The sequence below is a fragment of the Natator depressus genome, chromosome 5 (genome assembly GCF_965152275.1).
Source record: "Natator depressus isolate rNatDep1 chromosome 5, rNatDep2.hap1, whole genome shotgun sequence".
NCBI classification, from domain to species: Eukaryota; Metazoa; Chordata; order Testudines; family Cheloniidae; genus Natator; species Natator depressus.
In genome coordinates, this window is record NC_134238.1 from 51,125,376 (window position 1) to 51,140,664 (window position 15,289).

The 15,289-nt window shown below is 39.7% G+C and overlaps 1 protein-coding gene across 2 annotated transcripts in view; it reads right to left on the minus strand.

Moving 5' to 3' along the window:
* SSBP2 (single stranded DNA binding protein 2) overlaps positions 1–15,289 on the minus strand; it is a 271,926-nt gene that overhangs the window by 189,126 nt on the left and 67,511 nt on the right. For both annotated transcript variants that reach the window (XM_074952804.1, XM_074952803.1), the window contains exons 2-4: positions 11,112–11,184; positions 5,191–5,252; positions 1,749–1,833 (exon numbers count right to left, since the gene is read on the minus strand). In XM_074952804.1, the coding sequence (XP_074808905.1) occupies positions 1,749–1,833; positions 5,191–5,252; positions 11,112–11,184 (220 nt within the window). The remainder of the gene's footprint in view (positions 1–1,748; positions 1,834–5,190; positions 5,253–11,111; positions 11,185–15,289) is intronic.

The following is a 15,289-nucleotide window of genomic DNA, read 5'->3' on the forward strand; positions in this document are numbered from 1 at the left end:
CACAATTTACCAACTCAGCTAACTACAATAAATACATGGCTGGGTGTTTTCCCCTAATTTTATTTTTGCTTTTTCCCCATTTTTGTATTGCTCATGGAAGGTGTCGGATTGATAGCTCTGAAGACTGTTGCCTTGTTATTTGTCCACAAAACAAGTATAGCCTGGACAGCTGCTGTGCAAAATTATTCATGCTGTCCTGCTAACTGGCCTCAATCCTAACCAGAAAGGAGAATTTAAAGGGGTGATACACGCATGATGCCCACTTATTCCCTAGTCTTTTTGCAGAAGATGACAGTTAGTGCTAATTGCTACACAACTTCCTGTCAACTAGTAACGGAACCAAGATCACCTCTAGTTAACATATTACAAGATACTAAGTAGTCATCAGATGATAACAATTTGGGACAACATGCAGGATTTAAATGGGTAACCTAGAAGTTAAAGACTCTTAAACCCATGATCAATTTTCTGATCAATCTTCTGAGCCATCCATGCCAAATTCATGCTTATTAGACAATCTGTAATAACAGTCTACTTCACAATTATTCAGAAAACATAATTCCACATAAAAAGGTCACTGAAAGTAATGGTCTGACAAACTGAAAAAAGCCTAAAGACACTCACACTTAAGACTGATACCCCGGCCAGATTTTTGACCCCACTACAGCCTCTTTGTGTCACTCTGGAGGCACATAGGGGCTATAAAGCCCTCTTAGCCAGCCTTCTGAGGATTCCATCAACACTGATGACGTAGAATTGTCACAGTGGTATCCTCACCCCAGTATAAGGGATGTGGCTGGAGAAAAAGAAACACAGATGCTGCATTCTGGCTACCCCAGCTGCTGGCGCAGCTCTTTCGGGCCACAGGCAGGCAAAGTAACTTTGACCAAATCTGAGGCTGCTTTAAGTTGTACCAGGAGCTGAACCAAAGGGCCTCAAAAGTCGCACACAGCCTCCTTTCCCCTTTATTCCTCCTGTTGTCTTGCTCTACTGGATCAGATGATTCAGCCCCTTATATTTACCTCACTTCATAATACCTAGTCTAAATATTGTAACATGATATGCTTCTTTAAAAGGTGAAAGGACATTCTGAGGATTTTACTTCCTTTCACGATGCAAATGTCCAAAGAACAAACTCATTCTAAGGCAGAGGAGGCCAACCTGAGCCTGAGAAGGAGCCAGAATTTACCAATGTACATTGTCAAAGAACCACAGTAATACGTCAGCAGCCCTCCATCAGCTCTGCCCCCCCCCGCTCCCACTGACTCCCACCCACTGGAAGCCCCTGCTTCCCTCCCTGCACCTCCTGATCAGCTATTTAGTGGCGTGCAGGAGGCTCTGGGAGGGGAGGGAGAGGAGTAAGGGCACTGCAGGCTCAGGAGAGGGGGCAGGAAGGGGTGGAGTGGGAGCAGGGTGTGTGGCAGAGCCAGGGGTTGAGCAGTGAGCACCCCCTGGCCCATTGAAAAGTTGGTGCCTGTAGCTCCAGCCCCAGAGTTGGTGCCTGTACAAGGAGCCGCATATTAACTTCTGAAGAGCCGCATGTGGCTCTGGAGCCACAGGTTGGCCACCCCTGTTCTAAGGCATCTATGGAAAACAAATCAGAGTACTTGAGATCAGGAAGCTGTAGATCAGATATTCCTTCTTTTTTTGAATCACTACTGCCCAGAGATTTTTCTTTGAATATAATAATCAGACATACAATAAACCAAATACAGTAATATATATACACATATATATATAAAACTTACATAATCATGAAAGGCTTTAGCTTCACTTGAATGTTCACACGTTTCTCGTCTTTCTGGAGCTGCACAGTAGAGATCCCAAAATACACTACAAGTTAAAAATAATGAGTTATAAAAATAGCAAGGAAATAATTATAATATACTGACCTTATATCTATAGATCACCTTCTGCCAAGGATCGCATAACTCTTTATACATATTAATGAATTAACCCTGATGACAGCCCTGTGAGGTAAGAGAGCGCTATCTTCTGATTCTCTGAGGCATGTAATGATGTGTCCCATTAAGGCCACTATAGTTTAGTCCAAGAATATCAGTACTGCTGCAAGTTACTTTAGAGCAATGGCTGGAACTCTATATTAACCTTCTATCTTTGTGTGTGCCTACATTTACTTCCACAAAACACCACTTGGCACAAAGCAGCTGAGACATGTCCAAAGTCACACAGTAAGACAGTGGGGATAAGAACAGGAATAGTACCTAGATCTTCTAAGTCGCTGTACTGTGCTTTAACCAAAAGACAATAAAGCAGCATATATATGGGTAAATGTAAAAAGTGGGAAAGAATACCATGATATGGCTTATAAATAGTGAAAAAAAGATTGTGATGCCTTTAACAGGCCCTTTTTACACTTTGGAAAGGAGCAGTGTTTAAAAATAGTGTTAAAACAGAGTTTATATACTTCTCCCTCTGAACTGTTTTTAACAGGATTTAGCCAGCTGTATTCACTGAATAAAATAAACAATGTTTACATATAGTGTTTGAGGTATTTTATCATTGCAGTCTCAAAATCCCTGGAATCAAAAGATCTACTATTTATTAAAACACTTTAAAGAATAAAATCAAAACCGAATTTTATTTGGCTGACCTCAGACATATGTGTTGGAGTTCCTCTAAGACCTCTTTCACTCGTTTCCCCAAGAATGCAGTTCAACTCCAGTCTCATTACTTGGGTTCCTTTATTTGGCATACAACAATGCTGCGCTGCATTTATCTGACTCAAGCAAAGGAGGTGGGTATAGGGCGTACCACAAATCCAAAGTTACACTGTTTTATGTTTCAGCTTATTTTGTCTGTTGTAAATGGTTTCCTGAGTATCCCTTATCTTAGCTATCTTTTAGCTTTCTGACCCATTTACAACCCTAATTCTGTCTCCAAAGAAATGAGCCCTCACCCATAGCCAACTAGTCATGTCAAGCCAGACCTATTCATGTCAAGCCAGTTTAATTCCTTAGATTTATCTTTTGGTCATCATGCCATAGATCATAATTTAGGAAAACTTTAATTGGTGTACTGACAATTCCACTGCAGGCAATCACTATTAAAGATGAACACAGAGGCCAGGAAGACATAAGGAGCAAAGTCTCCTTATAGAATTTCAGACACAGAACTCTATAAGAAACATTTGGTAGTGATTATGCCACTTTGCACAGTTATGTACTTACTACCTACTTTCCTGGGGCCTCGTGGAACTACTATGTCACCTGTAACTTCATCCTTTGTTGTCAGTAATCACCATGATTATCCATTCATAGAGTATATATGTACATAGCAGATGTGTCTGGAATCTCCATACAGATACAATTCATCTTGGCAAAACAGCAGTTCCTATGAATTATGTTTTCATCCGCTGTTCCAATATTAAACTTTGGGATACTATATATACACACAGACACATAGATACATGTAAGTAAGTGTGAAAAAGTATAAGGCATTCATGTGGCATACCTGTCAGAGATAATGGGCTACCTGAGGAAGAGATGGGATTTGCAGAGTTTTTTATGCTGTCCATTTACATAATTCTTTATCTTACCCCGTTGATGTTAGTAAACTACTTTGTAAGCCAACACCATAGAATTCTTCCAAATGAGCATGAGTGCACTTATTGATTTGACCATGTGGATATCAGCTGTAGATGTTAAAGGCCCCAAGTCAGTAAACTACTTAAAGCTGCGGAAAACTAAGTGTGGATTTAACAAGCCAGGCCCTCCTTGAGTGCCTCCTGGTGGCATGAAGGTGCCCTACAGGTGCCCAGCATCAGTTCCACCCCACTCAGAGTCCCTTCAAACACTCCAGCACTCCCTTGGGTAACCTTGTCCCAAGGTAATTTATTATTATACATGTCTCGAAGACATAAAGTCCCATATTATAATTCAAAACACCTCTGCCTCTGCTGTCTTTTGTCACTCTAAAATCTTCAGTCCCCAATCTTCCTTCAAATGAAGGGTTCCTTGTTTATTCCCATCATCCCCAGTAAAGTTTAAAGGCTAAAATGAAGCAATAACATAAACAATGTCTGCCCATCCTGGGTTTAATGAAAGTCTCATATCCTTCCTGGGTTCTTTCCCAGTCCCCTGCTCCTTGTACGGGACAGTGGCCACAAAGCCTCTCTCCACAGCCTTCCTTCACCCCTGCACTCATAAACATTGGCAGGAAATGTCCCCTCTCCCACTCTGGAGGCCGTTGACTTCTTTCAACCTCAGTTTTCTCCCAGATTCCTGCCCCTTATATAGGGTGATAGCCATAGGGGGACTCCCTAGCTCTTCCTATGGCTCTGGAGTGTCCACCATCCATGTCTCCCTGTTTCTGACCTATGTCTCCTCTCTCCTGGCTCCACAGACTCCTTATATAGCTCCTGCCCTCTAATCAGATCTAACCATAGCACCACTGTTCAGTAACCCTCTGACACTCAATTAAGTCCAGCCCTATTTAGCAAAGCACTTAACAACACTTTTAAGTCATATTTCAACTTTAATGAGACTTAAGCACATGCTTCAAGTTAAGTATGTGCTTAAGTGCTATAGTGAATTGGGGCCACAGGCAGTAATGTTGATAGTGTATTTTATGTCATTTTCCTATGACAATATAAAGTTTTTCATCTCTGCTTGTATTCTTAACCTAATGTTTTCCCATATGAAAACTTATTTTTAAATGCATTATTTACTGCAAGACTCACTGTAAATAAAGTATTGAAACCTGTTCCAGTTCTCATATGATGTGTTAACACTGTCAACTTCGTAATACACCCTTTTGCCCTAGCAAAAGAAAGTTTTGGAGAAACAATTGGAGTGACGAATACCACAGGCTGAGGACTTCAACATGGAACTGCTTCTTTTCTTAGTAAAATAATAGGGGAAATAATGAAATCTAAAACAATATGGCTATGCTTCTTAGATATGCTTTTTTAGGAGACTCCATTGTTATTATTAGCTTCTTTCATTGTTTTCTACACCAATTATTCTTGATGAACTCGGTATAATTTGTACAAAATTCACCTGAATTTCTTTCATGCCTCAAAAGGTTAATAAAAAAGAATTTGTCAGCTTAAAACAAAGAGGAAAATTTGGTATTTTACTGTTCTTTTTCCTTCAATTTTAAGCATAGCCATTCGACTCCACTCTCAACCTACTTTAATTGGAAGGAAAGAAAATTATTAACACTTACCACCACCAAGAGTGCAAGAATCCTGGGGGCTCCCCCAACGTGATGTTTTTTTCCCATCTTATCTAAAAGGAATAAAAATAAAGTATTTTATGTTTTTCCACTCAGTCTGAACAAGATACATTAACTAATCTACCCAGATAGGAAAGAGATAATACATGATTGTGCAGTTAGAAAAATATTTATCGTCATGAATTTGGGATGACCACATAACTTAACACATCGTATCACCATGTACTCAGCATTTGTCACATATTTTGCAGAAAACCTATTTTAGAAATGTTTTAGTGTTTTTAAAATTTTTATTGGTACTACATTTTGTATCCCTCTGCCCTTAAGCTAGATATTTTAGTTAAGCCCAAATGTACTGGTATGAGAGAGAAATTAAAAGTAATACATTTAAAAATACCTCTAAAAATTGTATACAGTGAACATGAGTCAGAGAATTTTAAGAAAAACTCAAGATGCTCCAAGGGTAATCCTAATGACTCAGCAGGTGGCAGTCTTCCCCCCAGGTCCAAACTGCACCCATGTTTCAGCGTGGTAAGGAGCACTGTAGTAGTGTTAGAGGTAACTAATATTCAACAGCAATTTTCACAAAGGTACAGCTGTTAGGTAGAAGGGAATATCTAAAAATAGGAATTTAGCTAGGACAAAGGGGATATCACAAATCCCTTCACTAGTTACAGTTGGATATAGTAGTATTTACTTGCTGTCCTAAACTATGGAGAAGTATTGGTGTTTAAACATGCAACATTATGACGCAGAGGTAGCAGCGACTCTATGTCAGTGGTGAGTGAAATGAGTTCTACTTTTGTGAAATGCTTGGGGATCCTTTGGTATGAAAGGTGGTGATGTGTAAAAATAATATTGTTAATAAAATGGACAATGATTAAAGCTTGGATTTTCAGAAGAACTTGAGACGGTTTGGTACCTAACTCCGATTGAATTTCAAGGCCCAATTCTCAAGGAATTTCAAGAACAGCTGATCAGACACCTTTCAGGTTTGCATATAGCTGGCAAGAAGAGGATACACACAGCCCGAAGGTCATCCCAAACAAGCACCAATAAATCTGTTCTACCATGTTATGATGTACACCTCTACCCCGACATAACGCGACCCAATATAACGCGGGTTCGCATACAACACCATAAAGCTCCGACACGCAGCTCTGAGCAGCATGTTAGGGGTGCCAGGCCAGGCCGGGGCTGAGGAGTTGGATAAGGGGCAGAGGGTCTTGGGGGCAGTCAGGGGCTCTCCCCCGCCTCCCCAGGTCTGGGAGGCGGGAGCTGTGGGGGGCGGAATTTTGGGGGGCCCCGCAGTCCCAGAGTGGCCTGGGGGATTAGCAGGGGGCCGGGAGCAGCCCGCTCCGCTTCCCTTGCCCTGGTCCCAGCCATGTCACTCGGAGGAGGGGGCTTGGGGGAAGGGATCCCCCCCGCACTCACTGGCAGCAGCGGAAGTGGAGCAGCCCGGCCCCAGCCTGCTCCAGTCCGCCAGCTCCCAGCCGAGGTGCTCCACTTCCTGCCGCAGGTGAGTACGGGAGGCATCCTTTCCCCAACCTCCCCGCACTCACCGGCGGCGGGAAGCAGAGCGCCGCAGCTGGGAGGTGGCGGAGTGGAGCAGGCCAGGGCCGCATTGCTCCACTTCCTGCCGCTGCCGGTGAGTGCCTGTCAGGGGGCGGGGGATGTGGATAGGGATCGAAGCAGTCAGGGGACAGGGAGCAGGGGGGTTTGGTAGGGGGTGGGGTCCTGGGGGTGATTAGGGACAGGGGGTCTCTGGAGGGGGCGGTCAGGGAACAAGGAATGGGGGGGCCAAAGCAAGTTCGATATAACGCGGTCTCACCTACAATGCAGTGAGATTTTTTGTCTCCCGAGGACCACGTTATATCGGGGTAGAGGTGTATTGTGTAAATGCTGCTTACTTAACAGCAAAACTATTTTATACATTTTTTTAAAAATGTATTGGGACTATTTTTTATATCCTTTTGCTGGTAAAGTCATGAACTAACTACACAGGGCTCAGGAGAAAACAAATAATGATAGCTAGGGATATAAAAAGTATCCTTCCAAATGTACAAATACTGCGTAAACTATAGACCAGATAAAGTGTAAATTGGAATAAAAGGCAAAGCAAGAAGTATAAAAGCAATTTTTAAAAAACTAAACTCTTCAGATGCACTGGATCAAGAAGACTACATGCGTCCATTGGGAATAACTTGAAAACTTAAGTAGATCACCAGGAACCGATGCTATTCTTCAATGGGTTCTAAAGTAAACATAAAATAATGTACTAAGAAAGATGTGCAGTATGTACTTAACACCAAAACTGTTAATGAAGACTGGAAAGTCACTGATCTGGAGTAAAATTCATACCTGTGCAGAGGGCCAACATAAAGCCTATGTACTACTTAAATCCTTCAAAACATGGCTTGAGGGGGATCTAACTGGTGCATAAGCTTTGTGCTGGCCCTCTTCACAGAGGTGCATTTCACCCCAGTCAGCATCTTCAAAACAAGAGCCTGTGAGAAATAAGAGAGAGCTCGCTCTTATTTTTTATGAATATTATATGTTCTTCTGTTTACTTGCTGGACATTAATCTGTCTGACTGCATACATTTAAATCTAAAGAGTCTGTTAGGAAGAGCAGGCAGGAAATGAAACAATTCCAGAGATATCTTCAGGGAAAATATCAAGGGTCCTTAAGAGAACAAAGAGTGAGCTATTAATAGGGAAATACCTACCTTACTGTCACCAGCCAGGTTAACCAGATAATTTTTCCAGGATTAGGACATAAGACACTGAACTGTTAAAAAAGCCCTGCATAGAGAGGAAGGGGCATGGAGAGTGAGTGGAAAGCAGCTGGGGGAAAACACTGGGACAAATAAAAGGGAAAGAGAATTTGCTGCAGGGGAGCCTGTCCCTACCACCCCAGAAGTTGGGTTACCTGAGCTACGTGGAAGTTACCAAAACTAGCAAGGAAAGGATAAGGTATAGGTAAGACGCAGTGTAGGCCGTTTGTTGTTTTACCCATTTTCTCCACTTGTTATGATCCTTTGGATGAATAAACAACGCATTTGTTTTGGAAAAGCTGTTTTGAGTCACTTTAATCAATTGCTGGTCACATCTCCTGAAGGAAATTCTCTTGCAGGAATCAAGAGGAGCCACAATTGATTAATAGGGGGGCTGCAACTCAAGAGATCCAATGTAAAAGTAACTGACCTCCGAAGTTCCAGCCTTTAAAAAGGTTAAGGAAGGAAAGCCTATCGCCAGAGGAGTGTACTTGAAAGGGGACTATGAAATGGTCCAAAGTGCAGCTCACCCTGTAACTATGACAGAACCCAAGGGGATTCTAGGACTTACTGACCTGTGAATCTCAGTTCTAAGAAAATTCATTTAAAAAACAGAGTATTCCAAAATCTGGGAAAGCTTTAAAAAAACAAATTCCTTAGGACATTATTTTACAGACTAATTGATTGTAATGTCAGATTTCCTGATATCCATCTCAAATTTTCCCTTTCTTAACTTTGTCCCATTACTCGTAGTTACACTCGCTTGTACAACTTGAAATAATGTCTCTCAATCTTTGTTGCTTACACTTTTCAAATAAGTATAGACTGTTAGTTATCACTTAGCTAAGCTATACATATTTAATTCTTTTAGGGCCAAATTCTCAGCCTCAGAACTGTTCTAAATTTTGGCCTTCGATAGCCTCATGGACTGTTATGCTCAGTTGGGAACTGCTAGAACACATAGATGCTCTAGCCATGCCTCTTTCTTCTGGCCCTGCCTCCTAAACTGGAACCAGAAGAGAATGTGGCTTTGGAGTGCCTCATATGTAACCTGCAAATCCCCCACACCACAAGAATCTTCATTTGACCTGCTCTAGTGGATTTGTAGTCCCATTCCATCTATGGATCAAAACAAAGAGGACAAAGCATGGTAGAGAATCTAAGCCTTCATCTTCCCTTATAAATTAACCATCCAGCTACTTCATTTTTGTTGCTCTTCTCTCACTGCCCTCTAATATGCCAATATAATTCTCATAACAAGATATTAGGAACTGAATATAGCAATTCAGCTGCAGTTGCACCAAACTTATATAGAAAAAAGAAAAGACTCTGTGATACAGAGATTCACCATATGCACCCCAAAACTGAACTGGCTTTTTTGGCACCATATTCCATTGCAAACACATCTCTAATCTGCTATCCACTATCACTCTCTTATTTCTTTCGTCATTGCTGCTTGCCAGGATTCTCTGCCCCATTGATTTATCTGTGTTTTGGGTTATTTCCCATCCAAATGTATGAATAATATACAGTTTTCAAGATGAATCACATTTTATTATTTTCAGCCCAGATTTCTAATCTTTCCATGTCACTTTGTATTATTTCAAAATGTGTGATCATTGTAATTTATCCCAACATAGTATCTTCTATAAATGCCATCAATGTTCTGTTTACTCCTTCTTCTATACCATTGATGAAGAAGTTAAATGAAGCCCATGGATCTTTGCAGTATTTAGTAGATACCACACACCAATTCAATGTTGCTATTTATCACTGCCTCTTATTCAAGATAATTCAGCCACTATTAGTCCACATTATAGTGCTTCTGTCTTCTCAGATTTAAATTAATTTTGACAGCAAGATTTTGGGAGACACCACATTGAAGACTTTTCCAAAATTCAAATGTCATACCTAAATTGTTCCCCTCATTCACTCACTTTGCAAACCTACCCTAAAAACAAAATAAGCAAAGCTTTATCTTGCAAAATGTGTTCCTTATAGATGAATGCTGTTTTTGCTGAGCATAAATTATCCTATTAATTTTTTATATTTTTCTCTTAATTATTTTGCCCCTACTTTAATAGAGAGAAAAATTGGATACACCAGACGGTAACTGCTGGAAACCCTCTTTATTTAAAAAAAAAACCAAAAAGTTCTACCACAAATTTGCTATTCTCCAGTCTTCCAGTAGCATGCCAGTTGTCCAGGACTGTTCAAAAAGTCATCAGTAGCAAAATAAATTTATTACCATTTGAATCTGTGCCACCTGGGACAAGTGATTTTGAGATGTGGAAATTTTCCAAGTTATTACCTTGCCTGCTCTTTATTCAATGCTGTTTTCTCAAGCTCTTCTTTACTTCCCACTTGTCAACTTATTTTCTTAAATATTCTTGTTAAAGAGAGATTTTAAAAAGGAGTTCAGTATCTCTGACACACTGGTCATTTTTTCCTATCATAGACAAAGGTTGCTGAGAAATTTACTTGGATTTTCAAAAGATTTACAGAGTCCTTTAACAAAGAGTATGAAGACAAAATTAACATAAGGTAAAAGGCAAAAGTACCATCAGGTGTTAAAACTGGTTAATCAACAGGACACAAGTAGTTATAATACATAATTGCTTCTTCAAATTAAGAGAAGTTGTTAATTGGTATCATAGGGATATGTACTGAGACCACTGTTGGTCACCATTATCTATGGTGTATATAAATGGGGACAGAGTCTGGAAATATAATATAGTATAATACATTTCATTGCCATGTCTTTGGAATGGCTGCATTATACACAGGTGGTGAAACCATGAGTAAGTTATACAGGTCATCCCAAGCAAATACTAATAAAATCATGTATTCTCTAAATGCCACATTTGTTACAGAAAACAAGTGGGATCTTTATGTAGTGAAAGACAAGGAGGTAAGGGGTACAAATCACACCAGTGAATTGTTGTGCAAAGTTGGGGATGCCTTGTGCCAGAGATGGGTGAACACTTGGTTAGCACAGACTTAAAAATCCAGGTTTATCACTATAAACTGATATTCACAGTGTTGTTTTATTCCTTTTTTAAAAAACCACATACAGTTATTCTATTAGCACACATTATCAAAATTGTGAAAGAGAAGAAAACAATGGGAAACGTACCTCTGATAAAAATGTCTGGGCAGATTTCTGTGCTCCTACATGGAGCAGATATTCATATACATACAGTGCTAACCTGGAAAATGAATGAACAAAATGTATTCAGTATAGAAAATCTGTCTGTTGTTTGCTCTGGTTTGGTTTGTTGCTTTTTTTTTTTCTTTACAAATAGTCTCAGAAATTAACATATTGAACTATGTACTGCTTGATTGCAGAAAACATCAGGTACTAAAAGTGTCAGATCTACTATTATCTCAATTCTCAACTTTTAAACTAGAGTATGTGGGTCAATCGTAGCAGAGCTGTTTAAATAACACTTAACAAAATATTATTAAAAAACCAAAATTAGTCTATGTCAATATTTTAATGATATTTTGGACAGATGCCCAGTTAGCTCATAGCAGTTCAGTTACTGATGCTCTATATTTACCCACACCAAGCCAAGCCTGCAATAAAAAATACAACATATCCATAAATTATAGCAATGCTGAATTTTTTTTCAAAGCAAATTATTCTTGTGGAAGGTACCAAACCATTAGCACCTTTGACCAATATTCTTTGTTTATTTACAGAACATGTAAACCACAGGCTGCAGCAGTAAAAGCTTCCTTTGCTTAATCAATAATCAATGCACCCCCAAGTCTGGTGTGGAGGGAGGGACCATCTCCCTAGGGGAAAGTGTGAGTTAATCTTAAAATCCACTGAATCCCTTGCATTTCTACTGAGATTGACGTTAAGGGTGTCAGTTATGGTCACAGCTCTGGAATGAGCTCCACAAAAGTAGACCCCCCAGCCAGGCAAATCACCACTGAAATCAATGAGGCTCCATGCAAAGCTCATTGCATGACTGGCGCAGATTTTGTGAATACCTGTGCACTAAAACCAGGGCTGAGAACACCATCTCACATAGCCCTCAGAAATGGCAAAGCTCAGGCCCTCATAACACAAACTAGATTTGAATCAGTGACCTATCGGTGAAAAGCTTTCTATCCCGCTTCCTTTTCCCCCAAGAAACCACTCCCCAGCAGCACACTTTTTCTCACAACGCAGCAGTGTCAGATCTTTCCAGTATAGATTTCTTTTTGGGGGGATTTACATCTTTTCTGAAAAAAACTGTTCTGCACAGAAATTGCATGTAAAATGTCTCTGCCCAAGAAAGGAAAGGGAGTCCGGCTATTACCCTGTTTTAAGGATGTATTTCTAAAACAGAAAAATGGCTTTGTTTTTCATTCTGCAAGCAATCTGAGAAGAATTTGAACTGAATGCTGTCACTGTTTTTAAAAGATTTATGTGTGACAATATAAAATACAAGGGAGGAGTTCCAAAATTCAGATTATTCTTGATCCATATTTTGCTTAGAGTGTTCGGTCTCCTCTACTATATCTCCAGTATCATAAATAAAATTATAGACTTGATTTCTCCTGTATCTCTTAAAGTAACAAAATCTTGGATTCCTTCTAGTCTGAGCCCTGAAAGTGGTGGTAATACGCACATTTTTGAATTTAGGAATATCACATGTATTTACAAAATAATGCTGATATTAATTTGCATTAAACACCCTTCAATGCCCACCATTCTCATAACACTATAGCGGGGGAAGTATTTTAAGCATTTTAATAGGCTACTGCACACTTAGGTGCTCAATTACTAATGAGGCTCTCAGACCCTAGAGTGATGGGTGCCAATAAAAGAACCTGGAGAGACAGAAGATCATTCATACCGTAGTTTCTCACTTCTAACATACTTTTCCATTATTTAATCCAGAGTTGGTGGGTTACCTGGCTCCAACTTGTCAGATTGCAAGTGTGAACAAGAAAGCTGAAACTTGGTGACTTAATTCTTTCTACTTGTATCCTCATTCAAATTTTAAGAAATTTGTGAATGTACCTAAAATCTAAAACCAGAATGATCCAAAAGGGAAAGAAATGAAATTTTTATAAAAATAATCAGGATAACGTGACACCTAACAATATCTGTAAAATATTTCTGCGTTTAGTCCTTCTGAGACACACAAGCTGGTTTTTTTTTCTTCTTTGGTTTTTGTTAAAAACAGCATAATGTCTGGTAGTTTAAATCCACAGTCTAGATGTAAAAGGATCGATAGGGCCATATTCTTTCTCTCATTGCAAAGGAAAACAGGAAAGCACAAGAACAAAAAGTTTATTGAAGAAACATCAAAATCATAAGACTATCATCTAACCAAAGCTTCAGCAAATATTGTACAAAGATATCTAACCTACACTGTAGTACTTTAATAGCTAAAAAAAAAATGTGTAAATCTCACCCAAAGACTCCTGGATCCACCCTGTAAAGCAGACAACACCCTGTTGGAGCTCCAGTTATTAAGCACATCTCTTTTCTGCCCTATGTGCTCCTCTAGCCAGTGTGTATTTTGAAAACCCAAGGCTTTCGCCTAGCATTCCCACAGACCAAAAACAAACAAAAAAACCAATCCCAGTTCTAAAAACTCTACCGGAGTACAGTGAGTGTACTCTGCAAATTAGAATAAGGGGTTTATAATAATGCCACAGACTTTCGGAGATGAATTATTACATCCTGGTTTAAATTATCAAAGTAGTAACTGTGGGAAGAAAAGGTGGAACAATATGCAAAAATACCCTGTCTACACGAAAAACCGGTTCGGATTTCAAAGGAATAAGACAAAAGATATCCCTGGTCTTAGATCTTGAAGAAGACTCTCCTATGGGAAACTAAGGGTCGGATCATATTTATTGAGTGACTGCACAGTCCCGTTGGTAGAAAAGTCTAGGACCAATTCAGAGGAACAGCTTCCTTGTACAAAAGTGAAGCAGGAGGAAAAGCACAGGCTTATCCAATTGGTTCTTATCATCTCTAATCTTTTCACATCCCTTGTTGTTATTCTTTTAGGAAGTCTTTAGGGAAGTTAGTATTATAAATTCATCCAAAAATAAATGTATTTGCCTCAGAGATAAAAGAAAGATAATACTGTTTTCTGCATTAGACACAGCAGAGGGATGAATGAAAACTTATGCTCTGTGGATAGACAGCTGAAGAAATCAAAAAGGTGTAATACAGAGCTACAGTGCAACAAGGGGGAATAAGGGAGGTAGTGACTACAACTACGCAACAAAGAAAGACTAGAATAAGGAGGTTTAAATGGACATAATCTAGGCGTATAAAAATTGACAGATAAAATAGATTGATTAATTTTCTGGGCTGGTGGCGAAGAAAAGATCAGTGAGACAAACTTTGCCTCAGAAGTGCTCAGGCCCAAAGTGATTTTTACAAGGAATGTCTTTACTTGACAGACTAGTGTAAGAAATGGACTACCAAACAGCAAGTATTACTGTCAAGCTGTCACACTCCCTTACTGGCTGATAGTAAGTACCTAGGCTGAAGTAAAGCAAGGTGACTAGTACAGCTTCTCTCCATCCTAAAATTTTCTGCAGCAGAATTTTATATAGATCAGGTTTTTCTCAGATTTAGTCTCAGTTAAGACAAGCAGAGTCTCTCAAAGTCTTTTGGCGTCATCCAGCTTGAGAACACAGCAACTACCAACGTGTTAATCAGCGGTGTCAGAGGTTTGCTGATGTACCTCTTGATTTAGTTGAGGATTGGTCCTGATTTAGTTGGGTGCTGGTCCTGCTTTGAGCAGGGGGTTGGACTAGATGACCTCCTGAGGTCCCTTCCAACCTCGATATTCTATGATACCTCTTCTATGAATTCAAGACTATTTTTTCTGGATACCCTCAATGCTGAAATTTTGCTAAGCTGGTCTGTTTTTCTGTCCGCGTCTGCTCTTTGTTTGAGACAATGTACACAGAAAAATAGAACCACAGCTGGAAGGGACCTTGAGAGGTCATCTAATCTCACTCCTATACTGAGGCAGTCCCAAGTATACTTAGACCATCCCTGCCTAACCTGTTCTTAAAAACCTCCAATGACAGGGATTCCAAAACCTCCCTTGGAAGCCTATTCCAGTACTTAACTATCCTTATAGTTAAACAAAAAGTTCTAATATCTAACCTACATCTTCCTGACTGGAGATTAAACCCATTGCTTATTGCCCCATCTTAATAGGACATAGAGAACAATTGATCACTGTCCTCTTTATAACAGCCCTTAACACATTTGAAGACAATTAACAGGTCCTCGCAGAGCCTTCTTTTACCGAGAATGCCCAGTTTTTTAACCTTTCC